Source organism: Nycticebus coucang, chromosome 13, assembly GCF_027406575.1.
Source record: "Nycticebus coucang isolate mNycCou1 chromosome 13, mNycCou1.pri, whole genome shotgun sequence".
Lineage (NCBI taxonomy): Eukaryota > Metazoa > Chordata > Mammalia > Primates > Lorisidae > Nycticebus > Nycticebus coucang.
In genome coordinates, this window is record NC_069792.1 from 11,007,776 (window position 1) to 11,030,192 (window position 22,417).

The 22,417-nt window shown below is 41.7% G+C and overlaps 1 protein-coding gene across 1 annotated transcript in view; it reads right to left on the bottom strand.

Moving 5' to 3' along the window:
- CA8 (carbonic anhydrase 8) overlaps positions 1 to 22,417 on the bottom strand; it is a 119,033-nt gene that overhangs the window by 56,301 nt on the left and 40,315 nt on the right. Inside the window, exon 4 of the mRNA XM_053559306.1 lies at positions 10,289 to 10,384. Coding sequence (XP_053415281.1) covers positions 10,289 to 10,384 — 96 coding nt within the window. The remainder of the gene's footprint in view (positions 1 to 10,288; positions 10,385 to 22,417) is intronic.

The window sequence follows — 22,417 nt, forward strand, 5'->3', positions numbered from 1 at the left end:
TCTTCAGCTATTTCTTTTCTTAGAGCTGCATAGTTCTCTTTATAGAGATCTTTCACGTCCTTTGTTAGGTAAACTCTCAAATATTTCATCTTGTTTGGCACTACTGTAAAAGGAATAGAGTCCTTGATTGTTTTCAGCTTGACTATTGTTGGTATATATAAAGGCTACTGATTTATGAGTGTTGATTTTGTAACCTGAGACACTGCTATATTCCTTGATCACTTCTAAGACTTTTGTAGAAGAATCCCTGGTGTTTTTGAGATATACAGTCATATAATCTGTGAAGAGTGAAAGTTTGATCTCCTCTGACCCTATGTAGATACCCTTTCACCTTTTCATGCCTAATTGCAATTGTTAATACTTCCATTACAATGTTCAAAAAAATAGTGGAGACAATGGACAACATTGCCTGGTTCCTGATCTGAGTGGAAATGATTTCAATTTAACTCCATTCAATATGATATTGGGCTATGGGTTTGCTATAGATGGCCTCTATCAGTTTAAGAAATGTCCCTTCTACACCCATGTCTTTAAGTGTTCTGATCATGAAAGGATGCTGGATTTTGTCAAAAGCTTTTTCAGCATCAATTGAGAGAATCATATAGTCTTTGTTTTTTAATTTGTTTATGTGATAAATTATATTTATAGATTTACATATATTGAAACATCCTTGAGACCCTGGGATAAAACCCACTTGGTCATGGTGTATAATTTGTTTGATGTGTTGCTGGATTCTGATTGCTTGTTGAATATTTTTGCATCAATACTCATTAGTGACATTGGTCTATAATTTCCTTTATTTATTGGGTCTTTTCCTGGTTTGGGGATCAAGGTGATGTTTGCTTCATAGAATATGTTGGGTAGTATTTCTTCTTTTTCTATATTTTGAAAAAGGTTGAGTAATATGGGTACTAGTTCCTCTTTAAAGGTTTGGTAGAATTCTGATGTGAAGCCATCTGGTCCTGGGCTTTTCTTTTTAGGGAGATTTTGTATAGTTGATGCTATTTCAGAACTTGATATACGCCTGTTCAACATTTCCACTTCATCCTGGCTAAGTCTGGAAAGGTGGCATGCTTCCAAGTATTGGTCTATTTCCTTCAGATTTTCGTATTTCTGAGAATAGAGTTTTTTGTAATATTCATTAAGGATTTTTTGAATTTCTGAGTCTACTATTTCATCTTCACCATTTCTGATTGATGAAATTAGAGATTTTTTCTTTTTTTTACTGATTAGGTTAGCCAAAGGTTTGTCTATTTATTGACCTTTTCAATAAAATAACTTTTTGATTTATTTATCTGTTGTATAATCTTTTTGTTTTCACTTTCATTTAATTCTGCTCTAGTTTTGGTTATTTCTTTTCTTCTGCTGGGTTTTGGGTTAGAATGTTCTTCCTTTTCCAGTTGCTTGAGATGTCCCATTAAGTTGTTAACTTCCTCTCTTTCCGTTCTCTTGAGGAAGGCTTGCAGTGCTATAAATTTCCCTCTTAGGACTACCTTTGTGGTATCCCAAAGGTTCTGATAATTGATGTCTTCATTGTTGTTTTGTTACAAAATTTGGTAATGTCCTTCTAAATCTCATCTATGACCCAGCTATTTTTCAGTATAAGGTTATTTAATTTTCATGTTTTTGTACTAGTATGCAGATTCCTGTTTTTATTGAGTACAACTTTTATTTCATGATGGTCCAAGATGATGCAAGGAATAATTTCTATTCCTTTAAATTTGCTGAGGTTAGATTTGTGACCTAAGATATGCTCAATTTTGGAGCATGTTCCATGGACTGATGAGAAGAATGTGTATTTAGTTTTGTTAAGATGAAATGTTCTGTATATGTCTGTTAAATCCAACTGTTGAATGGTTAAGTTTAAGTCTAAAATTTCTTTGCTTAGCTTCTTTTTGGAGGATCTATCCAACACTGCCAAAGGAGTGTTAAAATCTCCCACTATTATGGTGCTGGAGGAAATCAAGTTGCTCATGTATGTTAGAGTCTCTCTTATAAATTGAGGTGCATTCTGGTTGGGTGCATAAATGTTAATAATTGAAATCTCATCATGTTGAGCATTGCCCTTAACACGTATGAAGTGACCGTCCTTGTCCTTCCTTACTTTTGTTGGTTTAAAGCCTATTGTATCTGCGAATAAAATTGCAACACCTGCCTTTTTCTGGTTTCCATTTGTTTGAAATATAGATGACCATCCCTTCACCCTGAGTCTATAATTATCTTTTAAGGCAAGATGAGATTCTTGTATGCAGCAGATATCTGGCCTGAGTTTTTGTACCCAGTCAGCCAACCTGTTTCTCTTTAGAGGACAATTTAAACCATTCACATTAATTGAGAATATTGATAAGCCTGGTAGAATTTTGGGTCTCAAGTTTTTCAAAAGTCCAGTGGACATTTTTAATCCTTTCATCCCTGTAGAAGTTGTAATTTGATCAAAAATTTCTGAGTGAGTTTACTTTTGTGGTAGACAATTGTCCTGGTCAAATTGTCCTGGTCATTATGGAAGATAGGTCTAAGAATGTTCTGGAGAGCTGGTTTAGTTATGGCAAATTTCTTCAACGTGGGAATGTCATTACAGTATTTAATTTCTCCATCATAAATGAAACTCAGTTTAGCTGGATACAGGATTCTGGATGAAAGTTATTTTGTTTTAGGGGATTAAAAGTTGACCACCCTCTTCTATCTTGAAAGGTTTCAGCAGACAGATCTGCAGTCATTCTAATATTCTTCCTTTTGAAGGTTATGGTTTTCTTACATCTGGCTGCTTGCAGAATTTTCTCCTTCATTTTAACTTTGGTGAAGTTAATTATAATGTGTCTAGGAGATGTCTTGTATGGGTTGAGTCATGCTGGAGTTCTGAAACTATCTGCTATCTTAATTTCAGAATTTCTTGGCATGTCTGAAAGTTCTCACTCATTATCTCACGAAGAAAAGCCTCTGTGCCTTTCAAAGCCACCTCGTCATCTTCAGGAATTCCTATAAGGAAAATATTAGTTTTCTTTGAACTATCCCAGAGCTCTCTGAGAGAATGATCCGTTTTTGCTCTCCACTTCTCTTCCTCTTTGACTATTTGGGAGCATTCAAAAGCTTTGTCTTCAATGTCAGGAATCTTTTCTTCTGCCTGCTCCATTCTGTTGCCAAGGGATTCTACCGTATTTCTCAGATCTTTGAGGCCTGCAAATTCTTGTCTCAATGTGTCAAAATCTTTGGTGATTTTGTCTTTGAATTCATTGAATTCTTGAGACAACTTTTGAAATGCTCCTTGAATTTCTAATTCCAACTTTACCTCCATTCTATTAATCTTATTTGCAATCCAAATTCTGAATTTGATTTCTCACATCTCAGCCATCTGTTTATGAATGGGATCTTCAGTTGTGTCTGCCATGTTGTTCCTGGGGGGAGTTGATCTACTCTGGTTATTCATGTTACTGGAGTTTTTCTGCTGATTCCGTCCCATGATTATTTTATACCATTTGGCTAGATGAGCAGATAAGGTGAAGTTGGGTTGGGGGCTCCTGGAGTATTGATTAACTAGCCCTTTGCCAAAGAGCTGGGACTGGTGTCTGTACCTTTTCCCCTAGAGCTTTGCAAAGGACCCTTACAGTGCTACGGCCTGAGAAACTGGGGACCTGCTCGGTGTGGTGGGGCTAAGTGGCTCTGTCTTGTTTTCAGCTGGTCTCTGTCCTAGCCTAGTGAATCTGTTACTCTGGGTTGAAGTCTCAGCTGTGGAGAAATACCAGCAATTAAGTCACCCCGCCCCCCACAGGCAACAACTGGAAAAGGAAAATCAAACCTTCCCACAACCACATACCCAGGGTTCCACTTTGGATAGTCCTCGGGTGATTGGCCCAGTTCAAGAGGTCCAAATCAATTGTCCAAGTCAGCACCGGTCTCAGGTGGGAGAGTTCAAAAGGTCTCCAGCAACTAGATAGCACGGGTCTGCTGACAGCCCAAATATGACTTGCTCCAGCTCCATGAGGTCAGAAGGACCCACCTAGCAAATGAATTCGTCTAGGGAGATTGATGCCTCCTGCCCCACCTTGCACCTCTGTCATACCCCATCACTGGTAACCCCACAGGGCTTTGACCCAGTTCCCTCCAATGAACTGATGCTCCAGGGGTTTGCACCTGCCTGAGTCACAGGGAAATCTATGTCTCCTCTGCCAGGCCACCACTCTCTGCCACTATCCTGCAGGGGGAGCTGAGGCCTGACAATCTCGGGTATTTAATGGAGGCTGGGACAGTTCACTCAGTTCCAGCCCTGTCCCTGATTGATGTTGCTGACAAAACAGAACAATTTCACAGAATTTGTTTCTGTCCCAGCTATATTTCCCTGTAGATCAGATGCTGTTTGAGTTCACAGAAAATGCAACTCAGCCCTGGTCTGTGCCACTGCCTGGAGCTGGGGTATCTGTCTCAGCTTCAGTCTGTGTTGGGGCCGGTGCGGTTAGAGGTCACACTCAGCTTTTGGTTTCCTGCCTGCTTTCATCTCAGCTATGATCCCCTGATGGCTGGGTACGTCTTAGGGTCACTAAAGCAGTCCTTCTGCTCAGCTCTGCCCTGGGAGTATGCCATCTCTGCGCACGTGTATTCTAGTCTCCGCGCTCCACCCAGGCAGGTACTGCCTCAGGCATACCCTTTACTCACGCGGCCTGCGTTTCCGTTCCAGATTTGTTCTGCCAGTGGCTGCCACCAGAGAAGATGCCTTGCTTCCTCTGGTTGCCCAGAGATGCAGGGAGTGTCTCTTCAATATATCCCCAAGGGCGTGAGTCCTATTATTCCTGCTGCCGCTGCTGCTGCTCTTTGCTGCAGGGCACGGCCTTTCCCTCTCCCATAGGGTTCCCTCGGCCTCAATTCACCATCTTCTCCTTACTCCCATGCCACAGAATCAGCACAGACCTGCAACAACCCATGCCCTGTCCACACCTCTCAAGAACATGCCCAAGAATGGATTCCATGAGGGACAGGCCTCCATACCTCAGAGTGAGAGTGGAGGGGAGAGCTGGGAGTTCAAAATTGCAGGTGGAGAATGCATTCAGTTTTATATAGTTTTATGCCTAGTGGGAGAGTGCCAGGGCACATTCGTAAGTCCTCTCAAGGGAAGGAGTTCCAGTTCTTACAGGGTCTCTTCCATGGGATAAAATAGGAGGGGATCTGAACTCTGCTTGCTTGTTTGTATGGAGTATACTGTGAGCCCTTCTCATGGGAGAGGAGAGTCCCATCTGCTTGGTGATGGATTTTGTACTTATTGTTTGTTTTCTTGGGGTCGCAGCTCGCCTCAGCAGGGTTGATGTGTGTTCTCTTGGCTCAGCTCCAAACCATCGGCTTACTTGCTAAGCTACTGTCCTTTAACTGTCCTTCTGGATGGGAGCCTCTGTGGAAAGCTGGCTCTAGTCGGCCATCTTGCCTCCGCCCCCCTACATATGTTTTTAGTGTATAAAATGCTCCAAAGAAAAGTGAGACTCAAAAAAATCTAATATTTAGTATTCTTAACTTTAGCAGTTGTAAGTGCCATCTGACCTACTTTCTATGGTCTACAATAATGAAGGAGAGTAATAGAGATAACTTACAACCTGTAAGATAAAGAATTACTGTTACATTAGCTTTGTTTCTTCTGCATAAATGTTTGGAGATTGACTTAAAAGAAAGGAGAGCAGCTGGCAACATGTTCATATTCTCTTTCTCTCCACATTAACCAACTGTGAAAAATGCCAGGTGAGAAATATCCAGAGGAAAGAAGAGGCTAGAAACACTTAACTAAGATAGGCCAATCAAGTCCAAACAATCAAGACTTTATTTTTCAAATGTTTCCAATTCCAGAGTAGGCTCTTAAAAAAAAAAAAAATTCTCCCAAAGTTAAAAAAAAAAAAAAAAAGAAAACTTAATGCATATATATCTGTGAGTGAAAGAACCTGGATTTTCAGGCCTTACCCAAACTTCAGGAGAAATACCCCCTCCATAGTGGTTTAGCCCTGTCAAGGTATTTGGATGCCTACACCCACAGTTGCCGTCTGTTGTTCTTTGATGATCTCCCGCCAGATTAGAAACTCTTTGGAGTCCACATCTGAACACCGTGAGGCCACACAATGTAGCAGTTCAGGAGCAAGCTCACTCTGAGTTAGGCTGCCTGGGTTCTGACCTTGATGCTCCTGCCCCTTCTGAGCTGTGTGACCTTGAGCAAGTTTATTTAACCTCTGCGTGCTTCTGCTTCCTCATCTATTTACTGGGGAGAATAAAAATGATATGGTTGAAGATAAGATTAAACCAAAGAATTTAGAAGAGGATTTCAATCACCCTAATTAGATTAATATTATCCAATATTACTCTTGATTTGAATGACTTAAGTTAAGCAGGAGCATCCAACCCTTTTTTTTCCTGCAGTATACTGGAAGAATAGATGTTGTCTTAGGCCATACTTTAAATACACAAACACTAACAAAAACTGATTAGCCAAAAGAAAAGTCCATGTATGCTTTTCCAGATCTCTGACACCACAGATAAGCAAAAAAAAAAAAAAAGTCCTCACAACATCAGCATGTGGCCCCATTGGACACAGGTTGGACATCCCTGCCTTACAGCATCAAATACAGTTTTTACACATAGTAGCATTTAATATGCTGGATCCTCCTATCTATAAAGACTCTTCACTTTACTGGCACAACCTCATATTCCACAAAAAACTCAAACTATCACACCATCTCTTCTCTTTCCTCCTTTCTAAATTTTGTGTATAAAGAGGTTATAACCAATGGAAAGCAAGTACCAGTGACATGTCCTGATTGCTAAAATCCTGCAACAGTTTAGGTAACACAACCCGGTGCCAAGAGTTCACCAGGAACTGTGAGACCAGGTAATTTCTTCACTCTCACCTTTGCCATCTGTCACCGCCACTGAAAATACAAACCACTCTGGTTGGTTCCCCTACCCTGGAATCTCAGCCCTGTGGTACCTGTGTCCACTGACACTTCTAACTCAGTCTCCCCTTCTTCCCCACTGTGTGCTCCCATATAGGACAACTCCACATCTACAACAAGCTCTCCCACCACCTCCTGCTGTGTGTGGCACCCTCAGGCCTGTCCAGGGGCACAGCCTCTCGAGGGCCTTCTGAGTGCACACTGGGCAGCCTCCCAGAGAGACAAACTGGGAGCCTTGGTCAGCACTCTGCTGTCCCCTGAAGTTTGGTACTTCCTGATCCACATTCACAAGCTGCCCTCCTGAGTGGACTGTCTCCCTCTCGCACTGTCAAGCCCTCCTTGTCCCTTTACAACCCACTAGACACTCCCCCGTCCCCAGCATCGCCTCCTGCTGCCACCTGGACAACTCCCACACCCACCACACCCAGGGTCCCCCCCTAAGTCTCTTCAGCTCTCAGTTCCTGGCCTTCCACCACATTCCACTCAGCAAACTCATCTATACCAGCTTTCACTCTGCAAACTTCAACTGCAGAAGACCATCCTCTCTGACCAGATGCCCTCACCCCCCAGCTCTCCAGCTTATTCTGCTCACCCCTCTCAGACTGCCAGGAGCCAGGGCTCTTGGGCCTTCACCGCTTTCCCTCCTCCCTGTCCTGGCTAGATGCATGGTAACTCTTTAGCCCCTCTCAATGTTTTATACCCTCTATCCTCCTGAGTCATCTGCTCTCCAATGGATCAATACCACAATTCACTACAATTCTCCACTCCTTTACCTAGATGAAAAACCCATCTGGCCCACATGTTCTGGGATGCCTGATCCCAAGCAGAGCTCCCTCACTGACCGTCAAGTCTGTTATTCTTCCCTCCTGGGCTATTTCAAGACCCAATCCCACACCCATTTCCTTTGCTCTATAAATCCTTTGCTTTGTATGTCTCAGAGATAATAAAGGTCATCAGGTGTGAATTCCCTCATTTCCTGCCTTTCCCCACTTTCAAATCATCCCCACTTGAGCCCAACCCTCGATTTCAGAGAAAGGGTCGTCTCCTCCTACCCAAGGTTGGGCCATCCTCATAAGCTCTCTCCCCAGGCCCTCCTGCCTCCTCCAGGACGTCTCTACATCAGTGACACATTCTCTTTCCGGTATTTTTAAATACTCTGTATCTGTACTAGCTCTTTTCGCTCAGAATAAAAACACAGGCAGATCTCAGATCTCAAAATGATTCACTGTACGTCACCACCAGCTTTTGCCCATCTGTCCTTCCTTCCTTCAGCTGAGCTTCTTGGAAGGGAAGTCGACACTCACTGCTTCCTACATCCCCCTCCAGTTTTCCCTCCTCCAGCCTGAGTGCCAGACCCCCAATGGCTCTCAGCCCCTCTCCTTGACTTTCCTTCTCGAAATTTTTCTCTCAGTTACTCTCTCTTGAAAAAAGCATTTTCACGCATACAACCTGAATTTTTCCTCACAAAAGCGATGGAAAGTTAGAACAAGGGTGCCTGCTCTAAAGGCTCTCCCTTGTCTACAGTGACACAGCTCGTTCCTGCAAATACTGATGCCAGGTCCAGGAGACCAGGCTTTCAGTCCAGGCATCTTAGAGTCCAGGGCACCTGTGATTGGCTAAAAATCAGTAAGTGAAAATACTAACTCATCATATCTAATATCACTGGCAAATATTTATTGTGAGTTTTTCCTCTTTAAATAAATAAGAATGAATAAATAGTATTTATTTCTCCAAAGATAAAACAAACATGTTTCCTTCCCATCTATACATGACTATGTGTTTATTTGTATTCTTATTTTTATTTTACTGTTTTTATTCTTATTTTTAATAATGAGATACTGCCTTCTACTGTTTTGACTTCTCAGATGTGGATTCTTTATTAACTTTCCTGGGTTATATATGTAATCTTTAGTAATTGTTATGGCAATATACTAAAGATTATCAAATGTGCCACAGGGTGGCCATAAAGTTCATGTGCAATTAAAACATATATATGTATATATACATATATATTTTGGAGGGAGAAAGGAGAGGGGAGAAAGGAGGAAAGGAGGGGATTGGTGGGAATCTCAATCTCAAGTGAAGTGTTCAGCACACCTCCTGGGTGAAGGGCTCAACTGCAACTTGTAACTTTACCGTAGAATTGAAAACAGTGTAAACTAAACATGTATACCCTCACATTAATTTTAAATAAAACAAGCAAAAAAACATGTTTTCATCAATATTTTTTGATTCCTTTCTATTTATATAAAACAGAAGGAATAAAGGCCCTGCCTATGAAGCAGCCATGAAACAGAGAGAAGAGGGTTCATTTAAAAATGCCAGGATCTGCTTTCAGATTCTGTGCCATTTGTCTTTCTTTCAAGATGCTGACTTTAAAACATTAAAAGGCTAAACCTGGATGGCTACTTTTAAATATCAATAAAGAAACAGAGATATATGTAATAAAAAACTATTGTAATCAATAACATTTTTGATAGACATACCACAAAAGGCAAGTTTAAAACAGACTTGTTACCTGACTTGGAAAATGAAGTTACCGAAAAACACTGCGCTAACATGACTAATTCCAGGTCATCCAAAAGGTGCCAACTGGAAGCATTAAATTGCTGAGAGACAAATTGCTGAAGTGAGTATAAATAATTTCTTGTCCTCTCTGGGCCTTGGTTTTTATGCTATAAGGGGAGTGGGGGCTGGAAGAGACTAAAATTTCTAGGGTCTCTTTCACCTCTAAATCTTTTATTAAAATAAGTAGATAAAACAAAATTCAAAAGATTCACCTTAGAAAATGAATTAAATTTTTATCTTTGAAAGACTGTGGCCTGCCTTCATATGTTTGGCTAAATTTATGTAATATCCTTTGCCTACCACAGAGCTCAAATCTCAATCTCATATTGACAGTATTGGCCAAGGTCTTTGCTAGTCTTATTTTATCAACATTTTCTAGAAGGCACTTCAAATCCCGTTGGAGTGAAAATGATTAATAAAAGAGCTAAAAAGTTATCTACCACATGATTACATTATTGATTTTTGTCAGATTTTTGCATTAAGCCTGGGTCTAAAAACATTTTCTGAAATTATTTTTCATAGATAAATGAACTCTTCCTCCAGGACACATTTTCTACATTATTTCTCCAAAGGCCTTGAACACCACTCGGAAGAAAAATTCTAATAAGTACATGAATGATTTTATACCAATGAACATGGTAGAATACTCTTGAACTATAAAGATCAAGTTTTCTATTTTGGGGCTTCTCTGTATATGTTTTTAATTTTACATCTAAGTAATGAAATTGAGAGAGAATAAAAAATTTTTTTAATGATTTCAAAATAAGCGTCTCTAAATGCTACAACCGTCACAGCAGACCACTCACCTGAACAAACAAAGCAACGATGGCAATTCCGTGTGGCTTCCCCACAGCCTCGTCAATACTGCTGAACAGAGTGGAGTTCCAGTGGATCAGATGGAGCTGGATGGGCAGCAAGAGACACAGCACATCATTTCTCATGTGCTACTTCTATTCAGAGAAACAAAGGTGCCTCAAGTTCTTCACTATATCTACATAGTTATCATGTTCAGGAAAGACGCACATAGACTACCACAGTGTTTTTCAACCTTTTTTATCTCACAGCACACTGGATCCCATAGTTAAACTTCCATAGCACACTTAAATTATGATCAAAAGTAAGAGGAAAAGGCTCGGCACCCATAGCACAGGGGTCACGGCGCCAGCCACATACACCAAGGGTGGCGGGTTCGAACCTGGCCTGGGCCAGCTAAACAACTGCAACCAAAAAATAGCTGGATGTTCTGGTGGGCGCCTGTAGTCCCAGCTACTTGGGAGGCTGAGGCAAGAGAATTGCTTAAGCCCAAGAGTTTGAGGTTGCTGTGAGCTGTGACACCACAGCACTCTACCAAGGACGACATAGTGAGACTCTTGTCTCAAAAAAAAAAAAAAAAAGAGAGAGAAAAGAATATACTTAGTATGCTTTGAACTTCTTTTGAAAATAATCTAATAATGATCTTTAAAACTTTTCGTGGCACACCTAAGGTCCCCTCACAGCAAACGAGTTGAAAATCACTAGAACTGCCTTCATATGAGTTCCCTGCAGGAATTCCTTCCTTCCTATTCCAGACAGAAGCAATGCTTAGGGCATTACTGCCTGTCAAGTTCAGTTTATTCCTGATCCGGAGGAACACATCTAGGAGGACTCACGGGTTTCCCATGAATTTACTTGCCTTTCCTTAAATGTCTATCCCCTCAGGATTTCAATTAAAAATAAACCAACTCCAGGTCTGGGCACAAACACTAGAATTCATTGAAAGGATTAGTACCTGCCGAATTAAATACTGTGTCACCCAGTATTTCCATCAGGAAATGTACAAAGCCAGTCTCCAGTTCCGGTAAATTATTTCAACTTTCTAAGAATATCTAGAGATAGCACCCTATAAAAACTTCTGCATTTTTTTTAAACAATGGTAAAATAATGAATGCTGATGTAAATCTCTAAAAGATGGCTATTTTCTGCATTGGCGATAAAATTTTATCTGTGAAAAAATGGCAAACAATGCTCAGAGGACTCCCTCACTCAATAGCTTCATAAAGCTTTGCAGCTTTCAAGTTTATCTAGAATATGCACTTGCTCCTACGGCACTGATAAAACACTTGCGAGAAGCTAAATTCAATTCCCTGGTTAAAACTCAAACGCCTGCTGAAGTTCTTAGTAAAACAGTAGCTAGGTAAACCTTCTGCCTAGAATACTATCTCTTATCACTACAGCTTTAATCAAGTTATAATTACCTACCACCTTAAAACGATGCCTCATTTAAAAAATAGTTCTAATCCAAAAGGACATGTCTCAAATTTAATCACTATTTACTTTATCATCTATGCGAAAATATTCAGGAAATTTGTCACAAGAACTGCCACTAATTGGATTTTTCCTCAGATGAATTTGTCCAGGTAGAATTTGAGATTATAAAACTGACCACTAGAGGGAGGTAAGAAAGTTCTCTGCCAATAATAGAACCAGGAATCTAGAAAAAAGATGGCAGCCAAGGCCGGCCAACTCAGGCTGTGAAAAACTCAGCACAGACCATAACTGTCCAGCAAATGTAACTGTCAAGCCACTGATTTTAAGAAAACCGTAACCTTTCAATTAATCACAAAACACAGAGTAATTTTAATCTTTCCTTCTCTGTCTGCAACAATAGCATAGTCCTAGTGGTAGAGATAAAAACTGAAACTCTTCACCTAATGTGCATGATGCAATGGTACATTTCAAAACTATTAAGAAATGAGTATAATTGTGATGGATGTGTCACTTAGTTCAATGTAAACTCACATTGTATATGGAAGCAGTACCATGAAACCCATAAACACATCAATGCATAAAGTTAGGATTTAATAAAAAATAATTAAAACAAAGAAGACTCGACATTCTAACTGACATTTCTTTTTCCTTCTCATAGAAACATTACGGGACACTTTTTTTTTAGAAAACAAAACATACAAAAAAACATGAGTTTTTCTTTCTCCCACTCCTCACAATTCAAAAATGTCCTTGCTCACACAGGCTCTTCCAAAAGAGCTTCACATTTTTGTGTGTTTAAAAAAAATTGATTCTCCTTAGCATATGTGTGTTGTGCATGCTGACTTTGTTTCAAACAGTACAGTCCCCAAAGGGAATAAAAACAGTGACGTTACCGTGGAGAGACCTAGCAAACATTATCCAATCAAGGTTACTATCAGCAGCGATTTGTCACGTGGATAGCACACATCCTTGCTGCAGGATTAAAAATGGCACTTTGCTGCTGTGTTCTTTACCCCAGTAACCCATATTTATGTCTAGTCATAAGAAAAACATCAGACAAACCTCAGTGAGGGACACCACAAAACACCTGACCAGTACTCCCTAAAATTGTTGGGGTCATCGAAACAAGAAAAGCCTAAGAAAATGTCACTGTCTAGAGGGGCCCAGGGGGACTAAATATAACATGGTGTCTCCAGTGAGATCCCGGAACAGAAGAAGGGCAGTAAGTAAAAACTAAGTTAATACTAATAAAATATAGATTTAATAATGTATCAATACTGGTCCATTAAATGTAACCAATATACCATGCTAATGTGAAATGCTAATAATAGGAGAAATTGGCTATGGGGCAAGAGAATTTTCTGTACTATCTTCATAATTTTTCCATAAATAAAACTGCTCTAAAAATTAGTCTATTTTAAAAAAAGAAAGAAAAGAAAAATTAAAATGTCGAAACAGCATCCATTCCAGGATAATAGAAATAATAGCAAAATAATAGAAATGAAGTCAAAGCAGCAAGAGAACCCCCACCACCTACTCCAGGGGTCTTCAACAATCACCAAGACTTGGTGGTTCAGGAGCAGGAGGGATTCCTTCCCTCACAGATGACAAGTGACCCAAGCTTTAAGACACAAAGCTCTGTACTGGTATGGAGGCCTTCTTCTCTTGAAGGTGCTTTAATTCATTTTAGGACCAAACAAAACATCAAAGACCTTCTTTTCACACCTTGAGAAGATGGTTAATTCAAGTACCAGACAAATTTTCAATACATTCTGGAATTTGGCCAAACTGCAGCAACCTAGTAGTAGTAACCGAGGTGCATGACACACAAGCAAACACTTTCTGCATCGCTCTGCCTCACAGATTTAGCTTGAGCTGCTCCTGAGAGCTTTCCCAGCCCATCTGTAATGGTCTGCTAGAGCTGCAGACCAGGGGGCTTAAAAAACAAAAATGTGTTTGCTCACTGTTCTGCAGGCTGGAAGTCAAGGTTTGCTTCCCTGGCTTGGAGAAGGCACCTCCCCCTTTGTCTTCACAAAGCCTTGCCTCTCCACAAGTCTGTGTCTAAATTTCCTCTTCCCATAAGGACACCAGTCAGTCACACTGGATTAGGGCCCACCCTAATGACCTCATTTTTTTTTTTTTTTTTTTTGAGGCAGTCTCACTGTGTCACTCTTGGTAGAGTGCTGTGGCGTCACAGCTCACAACAACCTCAAACTCTTGGGCTTACGCGATTCTCTTGCCTCAGCCTCCCAAGTAGCTGGGACTACAGGAGCCCACCACAACGCCTGTCTATTTTTTGGTTGTAGTTATCATTGTTGTTTAGCAGGCCCAGACTGGATTCAAATCCACCAGCTCTGGTGTATGTGGCTGGCACCCTAGCCACTGAGCTACCGTTGCCAAGCCAATGATCTCATTTTAATACAACTACATCTGTACACTTTTTCTGATGTACTGGGAGTCAGGACTTCAACATACTGATTTGGAGAAGACACAATTCAGCCCACAACACCACCTATCTCACCCTCCCTCACCATCATAATATGAAAATTTGGGGGATCTCAAAAAGTGAAGTATTCACATTGAATTCTGTTCTGTCACAGGCCCTTCTTTCTTTCTATAATCATATCATATTTTGCTGTATATAAATTGGTGCTGATTCTACTCCATAAAGCAAAGCCATAGAGGCGAGAGAGTTATCAGTGTATGTAAAGAACTAAGGGTAACTCTGTGGGTAGCCAGAGGGTATGAAAGTCTGGCAAAGGCAAGAGGTGAGGCTGGAAAGATACAGGGGTCAGTCTGCACAGAGTTTTAAATTTTATCTTAACTATGTTTTAGGAAACACAAAAGCAACATATCATTGCTATGATAATTATTACCACGCTGCCTGAAATCAATCAGATTCCCCACGATACTCTCTTTCCTTCAAAGGTCCTTTTGACAATATAGGATGTGGATGGGAAGTAGCAGACAGTGGAGGCTGGAATATAAACTAGGAGGCATCACTCCTCAACCTTTTGGATAAGATCTAGTGTAAGCTAGGAGGCTGCTACAAAAGTTCCAGCTAAAAAATTGTGATAGGATGTGGGCTGGTTAATTTTGAATCTCAACCTGGCTAAGCCATGGTGCCCAGAAGTTTAGTCAAACACCAGTGTAGAGAGCTGCTGTGAATGTGTTTTTAGATACAATTAACATTTAAACCAACAGACTTTCAGTAAAGCTGATTACCCACCATAAGGTGGGTGGGCCTCATCTAATCAGTTGAGGTTCCCCAAAGGAGAAGGAATAAGGTGGGTGGGCCTCGTCTAATAGCAAAGGTTGAGGTCCCCCAAAGGAGAAGAAATGCTGCCTCCAGAGTGCAAGATAAAAATTCCACCTGTGTTTCCTGCCTTCAAACTTGACCTTCAACTTTTGCATGAATTTCCAGGCTTCAGCCTGTCCTGCAGATTTCAAACTTGCCAACTCCCACAATCACATGAGCCAATTCCTTAAATTAAATCCCAAGCTCTTCTCTTTTTTCTCCCCCGCCCTTCCCTCTCTCCCTCTGTACAAACGAAAAAGTATAGAGACCAATGGAAGCTTAAATTGGAAGAAGACTAATAAAGGACCTTAAAAACTAAAGCGGTAAGATTTGGGATTTATTCTTCTAAGACTTAAACATGGTTCCTCTGATGACGAGAGATGGGAACGAAACTATCTCTGATAACCAGAAGAAACATATTAGGACTTCAACTTACATGTATTTTTATCTAATGTCTTTTTGTCTTTTTTTCGATGCTTTCCAACATATAAACAATACATATTATGAAACAGTACATGAATATAATTTGTTAACAAATACACACATAAGAAGGGTATGTGCTCCGAAGTTTGTTCTAACGGGGATGGTCACACAAAGACACTTGGAGCCCCGTGGGTCCGCAGGGACGAGCATATGCTGGTAAGGATGTGGGTGAGAAGCCATGAAGCCGCCCTCGGAGTCCAAGGGAGGGAAGCAGCCTTTCCCAATCATCTTATGAACTGGCTTAAAAGAGGTCCAAGTAGACAGCTAGTATCCGCTGAGGGGCACAGAAGACTCACTTCAAAGCCTGTGGGCACAGATGTGCTCTGGGTGTGTCCATCTGCGGAGAGGGCAGACAGGAGAGGCGGCAGCACCGTGCACTTCCGCAGCTCTATTAATAAATTCTCATACTTACCTGGCAGGGGAGATACCATGATCACGATAAACTCTTAGAGGCGACCTGCTTGCACAAAAGACTTCTGAGCGCAAGTCACAAGTCTGATATTCTTGTTTCAGCTCCACAGCTCTATACCTCCCTGAACTTCAAAAGTCACTAACTTCTTTGAGTATCAGTCTCTGTAACGCAGGGAAGCTGCATCTTAAAGGCTTGGCTTATTCAGGCCTCTCTCTGTCCTCCCATAGCATTCTCTTTCTTCCTGTATACTCATCACACTTTGCTGTCACTAGCAGTAGCTACTGACTGCCAGCAAAGGCGCAGAAGCGGGGGGATGAAGCTTCAAATGGACAGCGGCTTGCTGGTTACCGAGTATACTGTGTACAAATGCTGCTTTGGAGGGCAAGGGCCAGATGGTATTAGTACCATATATGCACCCAGATGCAGACGACCCAGCCCCAGCGTGTGAGGTCAACCAACTCCTTAAGCATCCACAGGACTGAAGGTGGCCCCAGGCAGGACTCAGCCTCCTGAGGTCTTCAGTAGCCAGTACCTGCTTTTCCTTGTAAACACACGGCACAGCAGGGGCCGAGGTGCTCCCTCTTGCCATTTGAGCTCAAAACTCCTGCTATGGCTACCAACAACAGCAGGTAAAAACGGGGGGGCTAGAGAATCCTTCCCCTTCCCTCTGCTAAAACAATGCGCAGTCCGCAGCCTCCACTCAGTGGCTCTCCCTCAAAAGGCAAAGGCTCACACCCACTCAGGTGGCTCACCCGAGCTCAGGAGTTGGAGAGGAGCCTGAGTAAGCAAGATTGAGACCCCACCTCATCTCTACCTAAAATAGAAAAATAAGCTAGGCATGGTGACACCTGCCTGTATGTCCCAATTACTTGGGAGACTGAGACAAGGGGATCTCTTGAGCCCAAGAGTTTGAGGCTGCTGTGAGCTATGATGCCACAGTACTCTATCTTTACCCAGGGTGAGATAGTGAGACTCCTGTCTCAACAACAAGAACAAAAAAAAACTCAGACTACAGTAAAACAACTGCAAGGATTCCCTTTTATAGTGTTAGAGATAACCTTTGGCTGAGCTATTGCTAAGGGCTCACAAATTCCTATTTCCTGCAATTGATCATGCTGCTTTACCATTCGTATTTGTGAAACATTCATCTTAACGTACTTAACTCACAGCAATAGATAAATTTGACCAAAATTATGAAATTTTGACAAGCCACAGCCTTATGATAATTTATTTGTCACCAGGAAAATAAGTTTGAAGATTTCATGGCAGCTTAACAGAAAGCTATCTTTCAGATAAATGAGGTTTATTATTAACATAAATAACATGACAGCATGAAAGTACCAAAAACTGAAACATGAGGAATGGAAAAAGCAGTAAAAATTGAAAAGGCAATTATGATTCATGAATGTGTTTCCCCAGCCCTGGGCACTGACACAAGTTCTGTCAAGTCTCCTATCTGCAAATGCTTAATGGATATTTCCTTTCAAATGTCTTATCTCCTCAAGATGATTTCTAGAAATAGCAGCAACTCCCCTCAGAGGAGCCCCTTTGCCGACTCTCAGTAGCACCCCCAGCCGCCCAGGCTTGAGATCTTGGACCTCCATTCCCTATCCTCGACTCACCCAGGCCTCTCCTGGCCCCCAAAGTTTCATAGTAGCAAAGCCCAACTAACATCTCTTGAATACAACATTTCTACCACACTTCCTCTGTTCAAAAATCTCTAACTTCCCCTATTTCTTCCCCACATCAGCCTTACATGTCTCTAACCTCATCCTTCCCCACCCTAACTATTCCCCAAATGTTCAAACCAAGTGGGGCCCTGACTCTTCACAATGACCTCCCTGCTCTGTTTCTGTTTCACTCGCCTAGATCGCCTTTCCCCACCTTGTGTGGACACACATCCAGATCCTACCTCTCCTCCTCCCCCTCGACAGGCATTTGGTAGACAGACAGACAGACTGGAGATGGAGACCAAAGGTGACAGGGATAAGAGGTGGGGGTGGGGAACCCAGGAGGATGGGAGGTGGAGACCAAGAGAGAGAACTGGAACAAAAAGATATGAAGGAAAAGGAAGGGGAGAAAAAGGACAGGTGGGATTCCACCAAAGTCATTTATCAAAAGGTAAGTTCAATTTCAGAGAGGAGCTTGAACCTACACCAGTGAAACTGGGGTCCCTTCCCTGAGAGATGGAGAACCAGAGCTGCCTTGAGAAAGGCTATAGGTGCAAGTAACAGATATCCCAGGAGAGACGCAGCTGAAGAGAGTTAGTTCACCAGTGGATTGTCTTGTTTTGGTTTGCTTTTTGTTTTGTTTTCCTGAGAAAAAGAGTCTCACTCTGTGGCCCTGGGTGGAGTGCCGTGGCGTCACAGCTCACAGCAACCTCAAATTCTTGGGCTTAAGGGATCCTCTTGTCTCTGAGTAGGCCCGAGTAGCTGGGTCTACAGGTGCCTCCCTCAACGCCTGGCTAGTTTTTCTATTTTTAGTAGCAATAGACTACCATTTCTCACTCGCTTGTGCTCAGGCGGGTCTGGAACTCCTGAGCTCAGGCTCTCCTCCAGCCTGGGCGTCCCAGAGCGCTGGGATTACAGGCAGGAGTCGCGCGCCTGGCGACAGTGGACTGTCGAGAGAAACTGACAGAGGGACAAGGACTGAGCTTTGGAAAATGATGAGATGAAGAAAAGGGAAACTACCAAGTCTGCAGGAGAAAACTCAGAAAATTCCAGAGTGCTGTTAGGACAGAAGAGAAAGGCTTTCATAAATGAAGCATGGCCATCAATGATGCCCAGGCCCCAAGGCCAAGACAGCTGCAGAGAAACGAAGGACTATGAGGACAGAGAGACCTCGGACCCACTGCTTTGAAGACGACTGAGATGGCGGTCTCAATACAGCAGAAGGCACAGAGGCAAAATGCAGAGGCGTCAGTATAAAACAAGGGGGCCGAAGCCAATCAGCCGATAAAGTCAGCCGTGGTATCAGGAAACAGAAACCACCAGGTAACTAAAACCAGTAAGCTTGAATGTGAGCGAAGTGCACCTCTGACATTTAATATTCTTTTCGTCTATCCTTTAGTGGTCAAAAGTGAAACCTGAAAGAATCACAGGCTACTGTAAATTCTGATAAATCCTAAGTATTCAATGCAACCCCTGAGTTCAGATATAACTAAACCTGAAAACCATTTTTCTACCAAGCTATAGTCATTAAGGACTTTCCTCCGAGCTAGGCCATTACGTAGTGCAGAATCACGGAGGAAAGGGCAGTATCTAGAACAGGTCCTCATTTCTGTGTCCTGATTTTGCTTAATTGCTTTCCCCAGCCCCGGAGAAATCCAACTCTAGACAATTGTAGCAGGTCTCAACAAATTTTGAGTTTTGGAATCCAAATATCTCACTCGTCCATGCTCTACCACACCCAAAATATCCATTCACAGAACACTCAGAACTATGAATTAGAAAAAGAAAAACAGCCAGGCACGGTGGCTTACAGCTGTACTGCTAGCACTCTGGGAGGCCAAGATGGGTGCATCACCTGAGCTCACAAGTTTGAGACCAGCCTGAGCAAGAGCAAAACCCTGTGTTTAATAAAAATAGAAAAACCAGCTGGGCATTATGGTGGGTGCCTGTTGTCCCAGCTCCAGGAGTCTGAGACAAGAGGATCACTCAAGCTCAGAGTTTGAGATTGCTGTGACTTATGACACTACAGCACTCTACTCAGGGCAACTGTCTCAAAAAAAAAACAAAAACAGGGGCGGTGCCCATGGTTCAAGGAGTAGGGTGCCAGCCCCATATACCAGGGATGGTGGGTTCAAACCCAGCCTCAGCCAAAACTGCAAAAAAAAAAAAAAAAGAATTATGTCTCAACTTTTGGCCAGAGACGCCATCTTCCAGTAATTCACCAAAATGACAAACACAAAGGGAAAGAGGAGGGTCCCCTGATACATGTTCTGTAGGCCTTTTAGAAAACATGGAGTTGTTCCTTTGGCCACATATATGCGAATCTACAAGAAAGGTGATATTGTAGACATCAAGGGAATGGGTACTGTTCAAAAAGGCATGCCACACAAATGTTACCAGGGCAAAACTATAAGAGTCTACAATGTCACCCAGCATGCTGTTGGCATTGTTGTAAACAAACAAGGATAAGATCCTTGAGAAGAGGATTAATGTTCGTATTGAGCATATTAAGCACTCTAAGAGCCGAGATAGCTTCCTGAAATGTGTGAAGGAAAATGATCAGAAAAAGAAGGAAGCCAAAGAGAAAGGTACCTGGGTTCAACTGAAGCGCCAGCCTGTGCCACCCAGAGAAGTCCACTTTGCGAGAACCAACGGAAAGGAGCCTGAGCTCCTGGAACCCATTCCCTATAAATTCATGGCATAATAAGCATATAACATAGCACACAGGAGTACCAGTGACCCATGTTTTTAGGTGCAAGAACCTATTTATTCCCCATGAGCTCATGGCATAACAGGTATACAACACAGCACACAGGCTAACCAACAGACCCCATGTAATAGTGATACAAAGTGCTGGAACCTATTTCCCATGAATTCAAAAGTCAGTCAACGCTTTGTCACATTCAATGGCAAGGTGCCTCCCTCAGCTACTGGAACCTCTTCCCTATGAATTCATGACATGGTAGATAAAAATAATAGCCTACTGCTACTGTAAAAACATTTCTCAATCACTCACTAAAAGTGTGGTATTTTTTTCCCCAAAGAAGTATTAAAGCAAATTTTAATGTGTCAAAAAAAGATAAAAGAAAACGAAGTGAAACATTTGGGAAACAAAATGACATTAAATAGCTGAAAAAGAGGTTAACAAGGAAGGCACATCTCTCCCCAGATTCATTCTCAATTGTAAGACGCGGCCCCTTCAGAGAAATCGAGATTCAGTGTGTGTTTTTTCAGCTGCTCTGATCTTTAAGACGGCACTGTCATACACAGGGCAACTCAGGGAAGAACATTCAAGGTGTAGACAGACAACAGGGGCAAAGTGCTGTACGGCATGGAATGGAAACTAAATCATTTGAAATTATAACTCCTTGTTATAATGTTATGTTTGCCGACGCTTAATGACACGTCATCCTCCAAAGTGGAAGAGAAACAGAAGAGGATGTTAAAGAGTGTTTCCGAGCAACTTCATTCATGATTAACACCAACACATATTGATAGTATTTCTCAGGTTCAGAATCTTCAATTGAAAAGGTACTAGTTCTATGTAATAAAAGGGTTTTCTTTCAAAGCAGAATGATCTCTTTACACGCTGATTAATTTCCCTTCGTTTAATACTGCTGCCGTCTTAAGAATGGAGCATCACAACACTGGGGGGCTCCTCTCCCAAAAGCAAAGCTTCTTTTGGGAAATTTACTATGAAAGGTTATGAAAGGCTTGTTGGAGTTGACATGTGAGTAAAAGAAAGAAAAAAACACATCCTTTTTGTATATTTTATTTTTAATGTAAGAGCAGAAGCCATGACAGCTAATTCTTTGATACTGGGTTCTTGGTTTTCCAAGAAACAGCCTACTTCTTATTTTCCTTAAAAAAAAAAAAAAAATCTGAATTGTAAGTTATGGCTACAATTAAGTTGCTGTAACTTAAACCCTTTATACTTCATTCATTATTTTGTAAAAAAAAAGAGGCAGTTGATGCCTATGGCTCTATGGGAAGGGTGCCGGCTCCATATACCGAGGGTGGCAGGTTCAAACCCAGCCCCAGCCAAACTGCAATGAAAAAAATAGCCAGGCATTGTGACAGGCGCCTATAGTCCCAGCTACTCAGGAGGCTGAGGCAAGAGAATCAACAAAGCCCAGGAGTTGGAGGTTCCTGTGAGCTGTGTGACACCACGGCACTCTACCGAGGGTGATAAAGTGAGACTCTGTCTCTACAAAAAAAAAAAAAAAAAAAAAGAGGCAAAGAAGATAAGAAGATAAGTCATAGAAGATAAGTCATTTATAGATTGGATACATTCATCCTATACAATGAATCATGAATAATGGCTGTAATCCTCCACCCTCATCCCCAAATGAGAACCACAATTGACATAAGAATTCAGAATAATGGCTGCATTCATCTCAACATTTATTGAGCCCTGACAGTGTCTAGGGATTCAGTGTCCACTGCTTCTGACATTGGAAATACAAAGACTTCAAATCTTATTGTAAAGGAATCTAGGATGTGAATAAATAAAAACAGGGAATTTATAGCCCAATAAAAGAAAAAGATGAGTGAAAAGGGCTGGTGCATAAGAAAAATGATAGAGGAGACTATGGGTATTTTTACTGGTTTATTAAGCACTGATGTTATGTTATCTACCAAGCTCTGTTCTGTACAAATATTACTTCCCTCAAGCCTCATTACTAACATCTTAATAATGGTAGATTCTATGCTTATCATTAACACCCCATTTTAACGAGAAGGAAATGGAGGTAAAAAAGGTGAAGTAACCTGCCTGGGTCAAATAACTAACATTGGACAGAGCCACAGTGCGGACCCAGGTGGT